Consider the following 17,408-nt stretch of genomic DNA (forward strand, 5'->3'; position numbering starts at 1 on the left):
GCTACAATAATATCTTTAGTTTGAAAATTTAAAAAAATATTTTGGTCAATATACTTACACATGTAAATATGCCAACACATTTATATAATTCGAATTGTATTTAAATTAAAAACGAATACAGTTTTAATTCGAATTACTATAATTAAAATTTGGCTTATTATAAGCATAGAAAATTCAACTGCAATATAAACTAAATACACCTTGTTACTTTCTTTTAATATTCAATATACATTTAATGTCATTAAAAATGCGTATACTTGATTTTTAACACTATATGTTTGAAATCTTTCTTTAATGTGCAATTTTTAGTTATCCTGAGTAAATGCAAATAACAAACAAATTGTGTAATGTTTTATTTAACTTCTATTTTATTTTGTCAATAAATTTTATATGACTACAAGTGTTTCAAATATATTTAGCCAGAGCTTGCAGCATATTTTCCGAGCGCTGCAGCAGCCAATCCTGATGAACGGCTCTCGTTTCCAGCGCCAACTGTAGCGGCTGCTCGAATTTCTTGATGCCTTTGAGTTGCTGTTGCAACGTCGCTTTGTCTGCCTCACTATGCAGATTGCCGATCGTGCTTAAGAGCAATTGTTTAATTTGAGCTGGGCTGAATTTGTTGCTGCAAATATATAAAGTATTTAAATAGAACCGAAGCTTTTCTTGTTGCCGACAGCTTGTGTGCGAGAGCTGTAACTTACTCGAGTTCGAGCGCATGCTGCAAGATATGATTTGTGGCCGGCACTGCAGCATACTGATGCCGCAAAGCTGAGGTTACAGCTTGCAGATAACAACTGCTTGTGGTTGCTTTGCTTGCCTGCAGCAGATAATCCAGAAATTGCAGCAACTGCGTGTGGTTCCGGCTGCAGCCCAAAGCGCTGGCCCACAAGCGTTGCTGGCCCACTTGGCTGGATTGCTGGAAGCGCTGCAACAGCTGCTCGAACTGCAGCTCATTGCCCTGCTCAATGAGCGAGCAATAGACTACGCCACGCAGCTCCACTGGCAGCTGCATCAGCTCATCGTTGGCAGAGACAAGCTGCGTTTGCTCCTGACAAGCGGCAAGGCCATAACGACACGCCTGAGCATAGGCCAAGCGATGCAGCTCTAGTTGCTGGCTAGAGAGCTGACTCAAGGCGGCGTCGTTCAGCTTGTGGCAGCGCGCCAGCAGCGGCGTTAGCAGCTGTTGCATAAAGTGCTGAAAATTATCGCTTTTAGAATTATATAGCATACATTTGAGCGCAATGCTTACCTTAAATTGCGTCGACTGCTCAACAGGCAGCAATTGCTGCAGGCTTTCAAGCAAAGCCAAGACTGTACTCCAAGGCAGCAGCTCACGCTCGCGCGGCAAATACTCCAGCAGACTAAACGCCAGCTCATAGCTCTGAGCATTTGTGGCCGCCAGCGCAAATAGATCATCCATTAACTGAGCTCGATTCAGCGCATGAATGCCACCGAAATTTGCACTAGACTTGAGCGCCTTAATAAGCAGACGCCAGTTGTTTGCATCATAGTTGACGCGATATATGCTGCTCACTTGAGGATTAAGCAACAGCCACTCGGTCGGCAAGGCGCGCTGTGGCAAGCTTATATCAAGCAGCGCTGCTTGTGGACACTTGAGCCAAAGCTGTGCTTGGGTTTGCTCAAACTGCGGTCGACTCTGCAGCACAAAGCTTAGAGGTATCCACCAGCAGTTGCTGGACTCGTACTCAGCTGGCTGCAGCCAAAATCGTGTTTGATTAATGCTCACACTGCCTGTGGCATAATCTCTGGTGACTGTAACCAGTGGATAACCATGCTGCAATGTCCAAGAGTTCATAATTTCAGTCAAGTCCACGCCCAAGTCACTCGATTCCTGCATTATGCGCCAGAGCTCCGCTTGCCCTACACTTTTATAGACATTTTGAGCTATATAAGCGCGTATGCCCTTGAAGAACTGCTGCTCGCCCAGCAGCTTGTGCAGCATGCGCATAGTCAAGGCGCCCTTCTCATAAACATAATCGCCGAATTGCTCCAGAATCTCTGCCGGCTGCGCCACCTCTCGCCATATGGCTCGCGTCTCATTGAGCGCATCGCGTTTAAAAAAGTGTTGCAACTGCTTGGCTATGGTATATTCCCCAAATTTCCAAGCGGGCATCAGCGCATCCAGCGTTAGATATGCAAAGTATGTCGACGGTCCCTCCTTCAGCCAAAGATCACTCCACCAGTGCATCGTAACCAAATTACCAAACCACTGATGTGCATACTCGTGAGCCACTGTGCTCGCCTTTGACTGTTTCTCCTGCAGCGGCTGCTCCGCATCATTATGCAGCATTCTGGCCTGATTGAAGGTCGTCATGCCCCAGTTTTCCATGGCCGTAAATTTGTGCGTCGGCACCACCAGCTGATCCACCTTACGCAATGGGAAATCATACTGCAGCAGATTTTCCAAGTAACTCAAAGCCTGTGGCGCAAAGTTTATAAGAAATTGTGCTTCTTTTGTTAACTGTGGCTGCAGCCAGCTGCTAAAGCGTGTTCTAAGCGAGTTTTTACTGTACTGCACTCCAGTGCTGCTCAAGTTGTGCACAGCATAGCCCACCAAATAAGTCGAAGTGCGCAAGAGCGGCTCGTAAGTGCACCAATTGTAGTCTATAAGTTGCTCGCTGTGCAGCATAAATAATTATTTAACTTAATTTTACTAAGCTGCTACTAGAAATGTTGTACTTACTGCAGCTTGCATTCAATGAGCGGCGTATTGCTGATGCCCGTAAAGCTCTTATGCAAACCCAGCTTTACTTGGAAGGTGGCCTTAAGCGCAGGTTCATCAAAGCAGGGAAAAGCCAGACGCGCAAAAGTTGGCGAGAATTGCGTAACAGCCAAGTACCTACAATACAAGTGTTTTAAACAAATATTTAATTACAGAGAAAAAAAAACATTAAAAAAAGCAAGCAAGCATTAAGTTGCTTGCAGACAACTTTAAACTGCTTAGCGCACTGCATGAATGTACTGCTTAGCGCACTGCATTAATGCTCTGCATCATTGTACTGCTTGACTGAAGCGTCAGCAGACGACTGCTTGAAGACTACTGCTGTTAGCTAAATGAAAAAATTTAATTTTCAAGCTCAAATTTGAATTTGAAACCATTCTGTTAAAAATCAAAATTTTAAAAATAAAAGCGTAATTACTTAGAAAATGTTTCTGACTCCAGACAGCTCTGCTACTAGTCTCTAAATTCTTGTTGCTCATTTCCCAATATGGCATGCAATAATTAATAACTTGTAAACTAAATATATAAAATCTATTGAAGCCGAGTTTTATTGCCACTATTTTAAGGAATGTCAAATTCTTTTGTTTTGTTAATAATTTTTATGATGAAAATTAAAACTATAAACTCAAACTCAACTCATACTTGTTTTATTAAAAATAAGGCGCTTCATTAATTTAGCATTGTTAGAGTTGACTAGTACTACTGCTGTGTTATTGATCAAGAATATATATACTTAATGAGCTTAGCCATGCACAAAGTGTATTTTATGTAAGTTGAGTATAAAAATCATTTAAACTGCAAAAGTTTTCATTCAAGAAAAAAAGTGTAACTATAGAAATTGTAATTCATAGATTATATTGTTAAGCACTAATTAATGCTTTAAGATCAACTGTTTTTCGCTGTTTAACTCACCTAGTTTCATTGGTTACAGTATCATTGTAGGAGCTCCAGTAGTAGCCCGTGGTGTTGCTATTTAATTCGCCACTGAATGGAATGCTTAGCTCATAGTCTTCGCCGCTGGGCACGACGTTTGCTAAATGCATTATGAAATAATCGTATTTGTCTATGATTTGCACTCTGCTTATGGCGTACGCATTATCCTTGTCGCTTAGTCGAATGTCCTGCTGAGCTATGCTCAGATTCTTGGCATGCAATGTAATATTCTTTGTGGGCTCCAAAATGCGCAGACTAATGCGCACTAATCCCTCAAAACGCAGCTCAGCGGCGTCTTCCAAGTGCGTCAATACGCTTAGCTCATAATGCTGCGGTTCAATGACCTCGGGCAAACGGTAATGCTCATAGCCGGCCACTGCAGCCAGCAGCAGCAGCAGTACTTGAACTAAGCTGGCTAATCCTCGCATGCCAAGCCTACAAAACAAAAATTTAGCTCATTTAAGTAAAGCATTTAAAAAATTTCAAGTATGTTAGTAAGCACGCTGCATGTGTTAAGAGCTAGCTACAGGTGTTCCTGGCAACCCAATCGCCAGCTGAGCCGCATGATTGAGAGCAAGCATGGCTGGCGGCTGAAGCTGCAGCAGTTGCTCAGTGGGCTGCGCTATCGCTACTGCATGTGGCGTCTGCGCCGACTGCTGGGCAGCGACTTCGATGAGCACGACTTTGTGCACGGCGCACGCCAGCTGGCCAGCTACGTTATGGATGCAGCGCGCCAGTCGGACTGGAGTCGCATTCGCAGCTGCTGCACCGAGCAGTGCGCCAGCGTCACCTACAGTCAGCAGCGGCAGAATCTTTGCAACCAACTGGTTCGCTTCGAGAGTCAGCACTTGCTGCAGGTCTTGCCGCTGAGCGTGCATCGTGCCTGGGAGCAGGGACGCCGCTATGTGTTTGTCGACTTGGCCTTTACGGGTCTGCGTGATATGCAGGACTTTGACAGCAGCGGCGAGCAGCAGCAGATGCGGCAGTTGGTGTTGCAAGTGCTGCAGCAAGCGCAGTTGGGCGGCGCTCAATTGACGCCCATGCATCAGCGTCTGGTGCTGGGCGAGTTTCTGCTCTCGCTGCGCAGGGAGCTGACGCAGGACTCTGGCTGGCTGGTGGACTTTTACAAGATGCATTGCATCAAGCTGGTCAACTTCAGTCCCGTTACGCTGCAGTATCGCGTTATTGAGTTCCTAAACCCGTTTCAGTCAGCCAAATTCTAAGCTCTGATAACAATCGAGAGTTACGTGCGAGTTCAACGTTCGTGTCGCACATTTAAATTAAAACTCACTGAACAACTCACAGTCAACAAAGTAGAAGAAGAAGAAGCAGCAGTACGTCCGTTCTTTGCACGTCTTTAAAGTTAACTGATCGCGCAGTTGCTTAGACAACAGCATTTATATAACTTTTTGTAGAGTTTCTTCAGGTGTAAAGCAATATACAAAAAATTTAAATGTCTACGCAATAAGCTACTTAATTTATTACAGTAGTAACTTGCCTTTGCACTGCTTGCATATTAAGTGTTTATCAGTTGCAGAGCAACTTTATGAACATAAGGGACAATCTAAAAGTGGAATCTTAAGTTGCTGCCCAGTCATCAATACTGACAATAAAACAAAACAAACAAACATTTTATCTGCAGTTACAATTGAATCGAATTTAAGCAAAATAAACAGCAGCAAAGTCGTTTTTTGCTTAACGGTTAACTCAAAGCGTGGGTGTTGTTGTTGTTCTTATACACTTTGATATTTTTCATACAAATATCGCCGACTTATTGTTAGACAATCCGACGGAGTCGGTCGCAAAGCAAAACTCACCGCTTTAATTGAACTTCAGTGTTAAGCTTTGTTGTAATATTTAGCTAGACGAACTCTAATTGTTTTAGACTGTTATTATTAATAAGTCACTTGCTTGTAGTTATAATATGTATGTATATATTTTATATGTTTTCGCTGCAACACAACACCAGATGAGTGAATCTACTTAAGTTTGACCAAAGCATTGAACAACATAAATACACACTCCAGTGTTATGTAATCTTATGTTTGAAAATAGACATACAAATCTAACAACCTTCAAGAATAATATTTGAAATAAAATTGGATTTAAATCGATAGCCCAATGTTAGTTTCATTATTTCAATGAATGTAGCATCGTTACGCTAAAATTTTTGAATTTGAACGAGTAGCTTAAAAGATAGTTACAAATTTGTATATATTTGTAAAATTTCAAAACAATTTCATTTGATTTCTACAATTAAACATAACCAGCACTAAAAAAAAACCCTCAAACTTTTCTTTGCAGGAACATTGCATACATTTTTCGTCATAAAAAAAAAATATATATATATACATAAAAAAGAGAGTGATGACAAAAATAAATGAGCAAGCATTGGCAATTTACAGTCAGTGTAATTTATAATTAAATATAAACATTTAAAAAGCCATTGACTTTAACTTATACTGTCATCTATTTACGTTAAAAATTGCACATAAAACTCTATTTGATTATTAAATTAGCAGCGATCTAGACATGAATATAATAATAACGCGTGCTAAGTAATTAGTATTTAAGTAATACAAATGTGTGTTTGCTGATTAATCTGTTGGCTTGTTTGTAGTCATGACGCTGTCGTCTCATCTCATCCCTTTCAATTATTTCCATATTTCGCAGTCATTGAAACTGTTTTTTTTTTTCTGCTGAGCAAGGTCGAAGTTAACAGTTGCATTTCATGCGCATACATTTGGCCCCACTCCGCGCTCTCTCGCTGCCTTTGAACGCACTTTGCTGCGCTCTCGCTTGCACTTACACGCGTGCATGTGAAGAGAGCGAAGATGGTGGGGGACGAGTGGTGAAAAAATAAACTATTCTCGCACGAAATCACGGCGTGTCGCTTTCGAAAGGCACATGGAAAAACACAGCAAGGGAAAAAAAGCAAAACAAAAATAAAATAAATGGAGGGCTTAATTAAAAAGCAAAAATGTGCTGCGATTTTCCGCTTTTTTAACGCCAACTGCAACAACTTGGCGCCAGCAGCTGGCAGCGCGCGCAGCCCTGGCTACGAACAAGAGTCATGGCACACAAATGGACAACATTTTGCAAAAAAAGAGAAAGAGAGGGGGGCAAAGAGAAAACAGGACTACTTAGTGGCAACCTTTTATTTGCCATTGTGTCTCCAGCTGGGGGCTCATGTGTCTTCTTAGCGGCGACAGCGGCGGCGGCGGCGGCTGCTGCGCTTTTCTTTGCAACTCGCGAGATTCCACAATTCTTATTTCATTCTTGCGTTGGTTAATTAATGGGAACTGTGTAAAAAGTGCAGCCAAGTTAAGAAGCTTGTTAAAATTGAAATGTGACGTGGGCGTTAAATTGTGGAAATTACTATTGTGTATTTAAAGCAAAGCGCATGAATAGAGCAAGCAAACTGTTATTAATGCTCAGCTGCTAGTACTAAATTATATTTAATTAAATTGAAGAGCACGAAAAATGAACTGTCTGTGCTAAGGTTTTATTTACTGCACTTAATACATGGATAATTGTTATATAGCAGCCGTGTACACTAATCTATATGTATGTGTGCATGTGTGTGTGTGCGTGTGTGTGTGTATTCATGTATGCGCCTTTATAGTGTTGCATTAAAACTATACACAGCCAAATGGCAGCGAATCCATCACAATTTACAGCGCAAACGGACCAAAGTTGGCAATAAAATTTAATTTATATCCTGACGGAGCTGCAACGCCCAATGTTGTTGTTGTTGTTGTTGTTGCTGCTGCTGCTGTTGGCTGTTGGTTAAGCTAACCCCAAGCGTCGCCCTTGCTCACGCTTTATATGGTTGGTGGTAAAGCAAACGCATCCAAGTGTTTGCAAAACATTTAATTCCATTTTCGATTACAGTTGAAATGCAGCAGGCTGTGGAGCGCAGCATTGGCCACATGGTCTGGGTTTGGGACAGTCAGACAGACAGACAGTCAGGCCATATTAATGCGTGTGGGCTGCTGGTGTGGCAAAAATGCAATTGCAAATTCCCGACAAATTTGAAATTTGAATTGGTAAAACAGCTACGGCAGCACCTGATAGACAGACGGACAGACGGACTAACATACTACAAACAGCAGCGCTACAGCTACAGCTTCCGCCTGGTGTCATTTGTAAGCGTATTGTCCAACGCACACTCGAACAGCATTTGTTTGGGCTTACGCCGTAGCAGCAGCAGCAGCAGATCCTTGCAGCTGTTTGTTTGTGTATCCGTGTATCTGTGTGTGTATGTGTGAATCAGGGCAATTGAAGTGCTTTAAAGTGCTCCATGGCTGGCACATAAATAAATGTTTGCACATTTACTTTACCTACACTACCAGCAGTCTGGGGTTTCGTTGCCTTTGGCTTCGATTCATTGCGCTTCCTGTTCCCAGCACGTTCATAACTCAACTCTCTGGCCAAACTAAAGCCAGCTAGCCAGCTGGCCAGCTGGCCAGCTATCCATGGTGAAGGCGTGTGTGCGCTTTATTTACTTGTAATTTGAAGCCTGACTCTTTGCTGCAATCTCGAAACAAATCCTGCGCAGCTCTCAAACGCTATTCCAATCCCAATCCCAATCCCTCTGAGAGGCATTGCCATAACTTTGTATATTGTAATGGCCAAGCGATTGACTAAACTCTTGAGCTTATATACTCAAAATATATACATCGATATATAGACAACATGTTGGCCAACTGACAGTCACTTATTATCGCATCAATGTTGCAACTAGCAGCAGCAGCAGCAGCAGCAACGTGACTGCATTTTCTATATCGCTTGGGCTCTTAAGCTTGCTCCGCTGAGACAAGTAGGTTCAAGTAATAGAGCTAACTAGCAGAGATTAGTTGATAATAGTGTCAATTCAAGTAGATTTCAGGTTTTTACCATTGACATAAGCTAAACAGTTTGCCAGAGATGCGAAGAGTTCTAGCCAACTACTTACTAAAGTGCTACTAAGGAACTAGTAGGTAGGAACTAGTAGGTAATTTCATTGGTTCAGTTGAAACGTTTAAACAAATTAAAATGTGTTAGATGATGTCATGAAGAAAAGTTTCCTTTTTTATAGTTTTAATTTATCATTAGCCAATCAATCAATAAAACTGATCGAAAGGCGGTTTTGTACTTCATTTCACATATTTTAACATTAGGTTTGATTTTAAGGTGATTTTAAAAAGCGTTAAATGAGACGTTATGTCACCAATAATATTATTATTGTTAAATATTTTACTCAAAACCAGTACAATTAAAAAATAACTTTTTCCCTTGTTTTGTCAAAATGAGTTGGCGAGTTGTTTTGATTTGATTAAATGTGTTTTGCTTTAAATAAAAAGTGTTGTAATAAAAGAAATTTTGTATGTGCTTTATTTTTTTTTTATAGGGATATATTCTTCAACCGTTTGACGATCTGAGTCGATATAGCCATGTCGCTCTATCTGAGCATCTCTAGCCCTAAGCAGCTGCATAAAGCTTTTGTATTAGCTGCAGCAGCAGAGGGGAGCATGAAGTGTAATATGCCCAGACTTGCCAGCGCCTAGTCGCCCACTCTCTCTCCCTTTCTCTTTCTCACAGTGTCGCTTTTTGGAGCAGTTAGCAAAATGTCACGTAGCAAATGTGACAGCGTGGTCAACATAATGAATGGTTGCCACCCCGGAAAGGCGCTGCAAAAAGTGCAGCATTTGGACGCAGGTGCATGTGCACCCACACGCAGACAATGTGAGTGTAAATGTTAAGTATACGTCGCTTTATGTGTGTGTGTGTGTGTGTGTGTGAGTATAACACATGCACTTTGGGAGTTCATGTCTCTGCTTTGATTGCTTTGCCGGCGATAGCAATAACCTTACCCCACTCTAAGCGAGACGAGAGTGGGAGCGACTGTGTGTGGGCTCCCAAAAATGTCACGACATTATGGGTGTGAAAGGCAGGGACAGCGACAGCGACAGCGACAACGACATTGCATCTGATCTGGCCGCCCAAAAATTTTTGTGTCCATGCACGTGACATTTGGCTGCAATTTGCAATTTGATTTTCTTTCAAGCAGCAGGCCAGCAGGCCAGGCTGGCTGGTTGGCTGGCTGGCTGGCTGGCTGGCTACAAAGTTCCAGTTTGTTGGCTGCATAAGTTCAAGGATCCAATTGATTCCGAATGTCGTACCAATCGTATACTAGTGTCTGGTGAGTGCCTGTCGCTATCTCTGCATTGGCGTCTTTACATTGTTACACTTGACCAATTCGGATTGCAATTACACACCTGACTGTACTGGCACCGCACTTGGCTTCAACTTTTGTGTCCAAGTCCGTCTCTGTGTGTGCTGCTGTTTCTGTTTGTGTGTGTGTGTGTGTGTGTGTGTGTGTGTGGCAATTGGCGAACAACGATTTGTGTTGGCTTTACGTTGTTTGCCAATTTCAATGGCTGCTAGGATTATTGCCGTAGTTGCTTAGCCAGCAGTATCTATGGCGCGAGTCCTTCAAACAAACTGCGCTCTAATGCACTAATGAAAACTTGTCCTTTACTTACTTACTTTACTTCAGTTACTGTCCCCTCTCACTCTCACTCTCTCTATCTCTCTCTCTCAATTCCGTTAATTGCAGCTGGTTGTCATCAGCTTCGCCGCTGTCAATCCAAACATCAAAGCGCTGAGCGAGCTTTGCAATAAACTTGATTGCGCTTCTCTGTGCTCCACACACGTTTATATGTGTCACTTAAAAGTTCTCAAAAAATGATTACGTTGAAGCACCAGCAAATACACGTCACTCTCTCGCTCTCTCTATCTCTCTTAACTGTTTACCTAGTACACTGACCTGACCAATAAGTGGCCAAGCCCGGCCTGCTCGACATCATCCGGCTTCCTTCCGTTAACAAAATCACTTTGATTAGTCACAATCAGTCACAGGCTGCTTTCCATTGCGAATTTTGTCGAGTCAATATTTCCAATATTGAGGTTGACTGGCAATCGTAAATTAATAGACACATCAATATTAGATATAATTTTTTTAATTCAATTGAATTTATTACATTGATTAAAACATTTAATGTTAAACAATATTTTAAAATCATATTACTAACAATAAGATCGAATCGAAGTCGTAAATTAATAACATATTATTGCGATGCTATTCTTATTCATAAAAATAAACTATAATTTTTTTATTACATTTATTAATTATCAGATAGTTCAAAAAGTCTTTTAACTGTAAATAAATAATTATGATTTTAGTTTTAAATTCACGAATATAAACTTTAATTTTAACATACTTAATTTAATTATTAATGCAATGCTAAATGTAGACTAGCCAGATAAATGCGTAGTCAATACTTACAAATTAATTTACTTAGAGCTGGCATAATTTTTGATTTGTCTGTCACATTTTTTTTATTTCAGTTACTTTTGATATTTATGTTAATCGTTAATGTTTCTTAAGCAGTTTTAACTTATACTTTATTAACTTTGTTTATTTGTTTTGCGTTAATTAACTTTCATTTGCTGCCATGCCATGCCATACCAAGCACTCAAATCTGTAAGTAGTTCCTCTTAGCAGCTCCTCCAATTGCATCAATGTCTCCTGTTTGCAGGCTCACCCTCGTTGCCAGTCGTGACTACAGCACATTTTCGGGAGGCGGAGGTCTGACCCAGCGTCTGCTCAAGCCCATGAGCATGGAGCTGAGGTCCGCGCAGGTTCAAATGATACGCAGGCGCCAGCAGCTTATAAAGGAGCTGTATGAGCAGGAGTTTGAGGATCAGAGCGAGGAGCTGAGTAAGCTAAAGCTCAGCCTGAAAGCGTTGGCCTGGCGTTATCGCTGCACGCCGCTGGGCTTGCTGCCGGTTTGGCAGTAGTTAGCCCAAAATTCTTTGGCCAATAAGCAGGCAGCAAACATATTTATGCAAATAGGAATTACAATGCTGTGCATTGTTTGTACTATGTTTAGATATGTATGCTGTCTATTTAATTGGCAAACGTGTTTGTGCATGCACAAAAGTCAGTTCATTGTTTATCCCAGTGTATAGCAGGCAAATATTTATTTGCTGCGGTCAGCTGGTTGCTGCAGCATAATAAATTGAATTTGTCAGCTTTTGTTTGCGGTCATTAATCTATTTAGATGCCACGCCCTGGCAGCAGCAGAATTCGCTTCTTATTGTTTAATGGATGAATGCGAAATTTCGACTTGGAGGCGTAGCTTGACATAAAAAAAAAAAATAGAAGCTTTTGCATATTTGCTTTGTCCAAACCGAAATCCCTATTGTATTTGTGGGCAGCTTCAATAAAAACGCCGCTTGTCATATTAATTGAAAGCTCTGCCAGGCTAAACTTTGGGTAGGCGTTGTTTGTTTTCTTTTTGTCGTCTGTTCATCATCATTCGTCATTGTCTGGGCTGGCAGCGCAGCAGCTCATGTGAGAGAGTCAGCAGCATCATTTTGCATGCTCAATAGGCGCTGGAGAGATAAGACTTGATGGGCAATGGAAAGCTTTCGCTTCGTGTTCTTAATGCACTCAGTTGCACTTCCGTTAACTTTTGCACCCTGCTGCCTTTTAGAGCAGTGTGCAGTCAGCGATGCGCTAATCAAATTATAAATTGTGCCCAACAGTCAAAGTGAAAGAGAGCGCGCGATAAAGAGTCGTTTAGTGCAGTCAGCAAGCCCGACATTGTCATCATCAGCACGTCCGCGGCATCATAATTCTCATTCGATATGGCGAAAAAGCAAAAAGTGTGCCTCCCTCCCTTTGCAGTACTTTATAATGTAGGTCGTTGGTCCATTTGCCATTGTGCAGTTACATTTTAAATTTTATTTTTTTTCTTTTCCCTCCCGAGTTATGCGTGTAATTGAGCGGGCGCTGCAAACTGCAATTGCCGTTAGCAGGTGTTGGATAGCATGCGCGCCTACCCACTAGAGGAATATTAAACAATGCATTCCTTTAATTAACAATTTACACACATTTTTTCTACACTCAGCAGCTTTTGCTTCATATAATTGATATTTGTATTGGCCATTGGTTATACTTTGTATTTTATATTTGCAGCTGTGCACCTTTTGTCGAATAGACTCACATTAATGCTTATAAAAAAATTTATTGAATTCTGCAATCACATAAAATGATGCTGTATTTCATTTGCACCAAACTCAAAATCCATTAACGCAAATCTTTTGGCATTTGCCCTGGACGACTTACTAGAAATTCTATTTTTCATTTATTTTTTCTGCATCTCTTTGCTTTTACATTCTAAAGAGAAAACTGTAATCACCTTTGTGATTTTACTTTGCATTTTGCTCTATCGCAATGCTTTTCAACCATTTTTGTATGTACGTACATATTTTTGTATGTATGTATTTGTGTACTTGCATATATGCAAATATGTACGTGTGTATCTATATGGCCATTAACTCATCCAAACACTTCCGTCTAAGCAAAATATACCAACAGCAGGCAGCGGCCAGACTTTTCGCGGGGAATTCCCCTTTTTATTTCTTTGGTCAGGCGGCGGCACAACTACGAAGCAGCATGCTTTTAATAATGGCTTTGCAACCATTTCTTATCATTATCATGGCAAGCGTTTAACTTTAAACGACTTTTGTATTGTGGCTACGGCTATTCAAGATATTGTTGTATGCACCACATTATACGAATTGCAGCAAAAATTACAACAATGCGCTATTTAATAAGTTTGCCGCATCTCACTCAGCGCTTCTTTGTTGTTGTTTATTTTGATGTTCAACTCTAGAGATGGGTACGTGATTATAACAAAATGTTATCAGTTGAATGTATTTTTGCATAATTAATTGAGTTAAGTTCATTTATATATCACATATATGCAAATTAACTCTGTTGCAAATAAAACTAGTGGTTTAGAAGCTTTAGATATTGTTATATACGGTACACAATTATATTTAACTTAAGCGATGATTTTGCCATTACTCACGACACGTATGATCGCACTTCTCCAGCAATATTTGAATGATATCGATATCGATAGCTATCAGTACGTTAAAATTAAACTTAAACAGCGCTAAAATTTGCCAAAAAAAATGTAAAGTATAAAGTATTGATTACTTAACTTATTTAACAAAATAAGTGATTTATCGTATTGTGGCTTTTTTTTTGGTACATATCGTAAAAAGAACCGATAATTACATGCCGATAGTTTGCAGCGCACTGTTTAGTTCATAATTCAAAGAGTCTTGAAGCGTTTGGTTGATCAGTTTGGTGCGGAAATTTGAGACAAGTGTTAAGTGTTATTTTTGTTTTTGTAACGTTCCAATATATGTAATAAAACCATTGTAAATTCTTATATAAGGTAATAATAACATTGTAAATACGTATAGTATATGATGTTCGAGCTAAGATTTCCTGCTGCTAGATCAGCGCTTTTACTCATACATACATATATGTATATGTACAAATATGTGCATATGCATACCATGTGTATATAAAATGTATAAATATGTGTGTATGTACAATTACAGTTTTTATTTTGTATGATTTTAGATGCGCTTGACACTCGGCGTGGGAGCAGCTCAGCTGTTGCTTTTAATTACATTTTGTGGAACGCTGACAGTTGGAGCAGGAGGCGTTCCACCTTTGATTACTGGCGCCGTGGATATTATTAAACTGATTCAAGGTGTAACAACAGGCATATTGAAGGTATGGGACTTAATTGGCTATTTGCCCACAAATGGCAACGATCTGCCCATAGTGGAAAACAGGCAGCACCAAATTATTGAGCAAATTTCATTGATCAGCGATCAGATAGACCGCTCTGAGAAACAGCAAGAGGAATACTTTAAACTAACCATAGAGAGCATGAAAAAAGAGCTGCATGCCGAGTCGCAACTGGCGCATCAGATGCACATAGTCAGCGATTTAACCAAGCTGATAACAATGCGCTATGACCAAATGAATTCCTACAAGGACGCCACCATTGAGCCCATTACTTTCTATGGCTTCGTCGAATGGAATGTGGTGCCCGGTCCAACTGCGCTGCCATTTCTGCTGCGCCGACTGCACGAGGAGATGTATGGTGATGTTAAGGAAGACAGTAGCAACTCGCTCTTTGCGCTGTTGGTGCGCAATTATGAAAATGAAGTGGACCAAATATGCTCGTCTAATCGCTCGCCGCAGCAGTTTGCATATGATCTGTTTACTAAGGCGGCGCTTACGGAGCTTAAAGTCTATCTCACGGCGCAATTTTCATGGATAGCGCTGCGCAATGCAGGACGCGGTAATTTCACGAAGGAGCTATCCCTAATGCAGGAGAGCTATGATAAGAACTTGCAGCATTCACAGAAATTACTAATTGACGTTATGGTGCGCACCGGACGCGTCTATTGGCGCTGCGATCCCAAGCCAGACGCGCAGGTGTTGGGTCGGAGCTATGAGCAGGTGACACGTCTGCTGCAAGGCTATATAGAAAACGAGGTAAATCTGAACGCGGAGCAAAGCTGTACTCAAACCTGCGAGGATTATGATAATGTGCGCATCACTGGATGCTACCCAGATACGTTCTGCAATAAGCAGCCGAAGTGCAGTGGACGTTTGTATAATTGCCGCTTTATAGAGGCGGATATGTCGATTTGCATGTCCAAGAACAGCTCGCGGCGTTACGATTACGTTGAATATGATAATGGGCGCGTTATAGGCGCTGATGCTGGTACTCATGGCACCCAATGCCCTGGACCTAAGCAGGAGGCCGATTCGTGGTCATATTGGTTTTGGCGCTGCAACTATTGCTTATGTCTGTGTGACGATGAAGAGAGTGCCGTGAGTGATCGGTACTTTAGCTTGCGTGATACATTATCGGATTTCCGTTTAAATATGATTGTCACGGGCGCGCGTTTTATTAAGGATCAGCGTGTATTTCATTTGCAGCTGCAACAAGGCGAGCTGTTGCCTGGTGGCTTAGTCAATCAGTCTTCGCTTGCCTGGATACCTTTGGAGTCCTTCGATGTTAGCCATGTAGATGTCCGCGAGGGCTTTGACTACCACAAGCTCAGCTACAAGAGCCGTGCCGTAGATTTGGATGAGATCAGCACTACAAATAGCTCGCTTGTGGTGACTGGCGCACGTTTGCGCGTGCTCAAAAATCATCTCAACTTAGAGGTGCGATTTAGCTTGTTTAATGTAACCACAGGCCGCCTCATGCTGCCAGAGAAGCATAGTGTTTGGTTGTCCAACGACAAGGAACATACTCAGTTGATTCTTAAAAATCCACACATTCCAACTAAATCGATGCTGTCCTCCATGCCGCTATCAAAGCACAACGAGTTTATGGAATTTGTCAGCTCCAGCACAGATAAGGACGCGGCGCAAAACACTGTGCCCTACATTGATGTGCAGGATGTTGTTCCCAATCCGGCCGTTGCACTTTCTGGCCTGGGCATTTATCACAAAGGACGCAATGGTTATGGTGGATTCTTTGCACCAAAGATCATCACATACGACTTGTCCAAAACCATTACTAAGCCCACTCAATTGAACATGTACTTTTAATTGCATCACAAAAAATTTCATTTAAGCTTAAGGTAAAAACACCAAAGCTGTTTAATTTGCATTTCAATTTTAAAAAAAAATCCGCCAAATTTGAATTTACGTTGGCGCGCACGCTTTTTACTTTTGCTCGATAATTTAACCATGCTTATCGATTATGAACTATTGTGCAGTTCACTTAAATAATCTTAACAACTGTAAAACTGATTAACTATTAAATACAATAAAGACCATTTTTTTATAAATGTAACTGCTTATATTATTTACCAAGGCTTTCATTTAATTCTGTTGATGCAAGGAGCAAAGTCCAATTGAGTAGTTTCATTTTCAGCTAGTGTCATTGGAACTGGTTATTTGTTTGTTTGTGAAACTTAAGCCGGCTGACATTAAAGTAGGAGCAAAGCACATGTTAAAGTCGTTCTTGCCAAAGCGCTTACCGCATCTACTCGCAATAGCAAATCGAGTTCAATTATTTAAGCAACCAGCACAAAGGTTTTATACACGCGGCATAATTAGTATGGGTGACAAAGGCGATAAAATAGCGCTCGATGAAGCCATTTTATTCACATTCTAAAGAGAAAACTGTAATCACCTTTGTGATTTTACTTTGCATTTTGCTCTATCGCAATGCTTTTCAACCATTTTTGTATGTACGTACATATTTTTGTATGTATGTATGTATGTATATTCGCCTTTGTACACTAAAAGTATTAAATTTCTTCAAATACTGTGCTGTAATAATCCAAACACTTCCGTCTAAGCAAAATATACCAACAGCAGGCAGCGGCCAGACTTTTCGCGGGGAATTCCCCTTTTTATTTCTTTGGTCAGGCGGCGGCACAACTACGAAGCAGCATGCTTTTAATAATGGCTTTGCAACCATTTCTTATCATTATCATGGCAAGCGTTTAACTTTAAACGACTTTTGTATTGTGGCTACGGCTATTCAAGATATTGTTGTATGCACCACATTATACGAATTGCAGCAAAAATTACAACAATGCGCTATTTAATAAGTTTGCCGCATCTCACTCAGCGCTTCTTTGTTGTTGTTTATTTTGATGTTCAACTCTAGAGATGGGTACGTGATTATAACAAAATGTTATCAGTTGAATGTATTTTTGCATAATTAATTGAGTTAAGTTCATTTATATATCACATATATGCAAATTAACTCTGTTGCAAATAAAACTAGTGGTTTAGAAGCTTTAGATATTGTTATATACGGTACACAATTATATT

General features: G+C 40.8%; 4 protein-coding genes across 4 annotated transcripts; 3 read left to right on the forward strand and 1 right to left on the reverse strand.

Moving 5' to 3' along the window:
- Positions 1-405: 405 nt before the first annotated feature.
- LOC108594745 (aminopeptidase Ey) lies at positions 406-5,303 on the reverse strand. The gene is made up of 6 exons (XM_017979882.1): positions 4,980-5,303; positions 3,656-4,111; positions 2,705-2,860; positions 1,250-2,639; positions 702-1,195; positions 406-622 (listed from the first exon to the last, which is right to left on the reverse strand). Exons 2-6 carry the CDS (start codon positions 4,102-4,104, stop codon positions 406-408), a joined length of 2,706 nt encoding a protein of 901 aa, XP_017835371.1. The 5' UTR covers positions 4,105-4,111; positions 4,980-5,303.
- On the forward strand, positions 4,124-5,141 carry LOC108597462. Its single transcript, XM_017984033.2, has one exon. It carries the CDS (start codon positions 4,165-4,167, stop codon positions 4,897-4,899), a length of 735 nt encoding a protein of 244 aa, XP_017839522.2. The 5' UTR covers positions 4,124-4,164; the 3' UTR covers positions 4,900-5,141.
- Positions 5,304-11,085: 5,782 nt separating the features above from the next.
- LOC108595817 lies at positions 11,086-11,952 on the forward strand. The gene is made up of 2 exons (XM_017981108.1): positions 11,086-11,204; positions 11,260-11,952. Exons 1-2 carry the CDS (start codon positions 11,176-11,178, stop codon positions 11,519-11,521), a joined length of 291 nt encoding a protein of 96 aa, XP_017836597.1. The 5' UTR covers positions 11,086-11,175; the 3' UTR covers positions 11,522-11,952.
- A 1,925-nt stretch (positions 11,953-13,877) lies between these two features.
- LOC117134660 lies at positions 13,878-16,174 on the forward strand. Its single transcript, XM_033293043.1, has 2 exons — positions 13,878-13,977; positions 14,169-16,174. The coding sequence occupies exon 2, from the start codon at positions 14,169-14,171 to the stop codon at positions 16,167-16,169; it is 2,001 nt and encodes a 666-aa protein (XP_033148934.1). The 5' UTR covers positions 13,878-13,977; the 3' UTR covers positions 16,170-16,174.
- The last annotated feature ends 1,234 nt before the right edge of the window (positions 16,175-17,408 follow it).

The sequence above is a fragment of the Drosophila busckii genome, chromosome 2R, assembly GCF_011750605.1.
Source record: "Drosophila busckii strain San Diego stock center, stock number 13000-0081.31 chromosome 2R, ASM1175060v1, whole genome shotgun sequence".
NCBI classification, from domain to species: domain Eukaryota; kingdom Metazoa; phylum Arthropoda; class Insecta; order Diptera; family Drosophilidae; genus Drosophila; species Drosophila busckii.

Bases quoted from the DNA above. Each gene is read 5' to 3' on its own strand.
- LOC108594745 (XM_017979882.1), bottom strand. From the start codon at position 4,104: ATGCGAGGATTAGCCAGCTTAGTTCAAGTACTGCTGCTGCTGCTGGCT. The intron at 2,640-2,704 runs GTAAGTACAACA...TATGCTGCACAG, and splicing joins CTCATTGAATGCAAGCTGCA to CGAGCAACTTATAGACTACA. The intron at 1,196-1,249 runs GTAAGCATTGCG...GATAATTTTCAG, and splicing joins AGCAGTCGACGCAATTTAAG to CACTTTATGCAACAGCTGCT.
- LOC108597462 (XM_017984033.2), top strand. From the start codon at position 4,165: ATGTTAGTAAGCACGCTGCATGTGTTAAGAGCTAGCTACAGGTGTTCC.
- LOC108595817 (XM_017981108.1), top strand. From the start codon at position 11,176: ATGCCATGCCATACCAAGCACTCAAATCT. The intron at 11,205-11,259 runs GTAAGTAGTTCC...TCCTGTTTGCAG, and splicing joins CATACCAAGCACTCAAATCT to GCTCACCCTCGTTGCCAGTC.
- LOC117134660 (XM_033293043.1), top strand. From the start codon at position 14,169: ATGCGCTTGACACTCGGCGTGGGAGCAGCTCAGCTGTTGCTTTTAATT.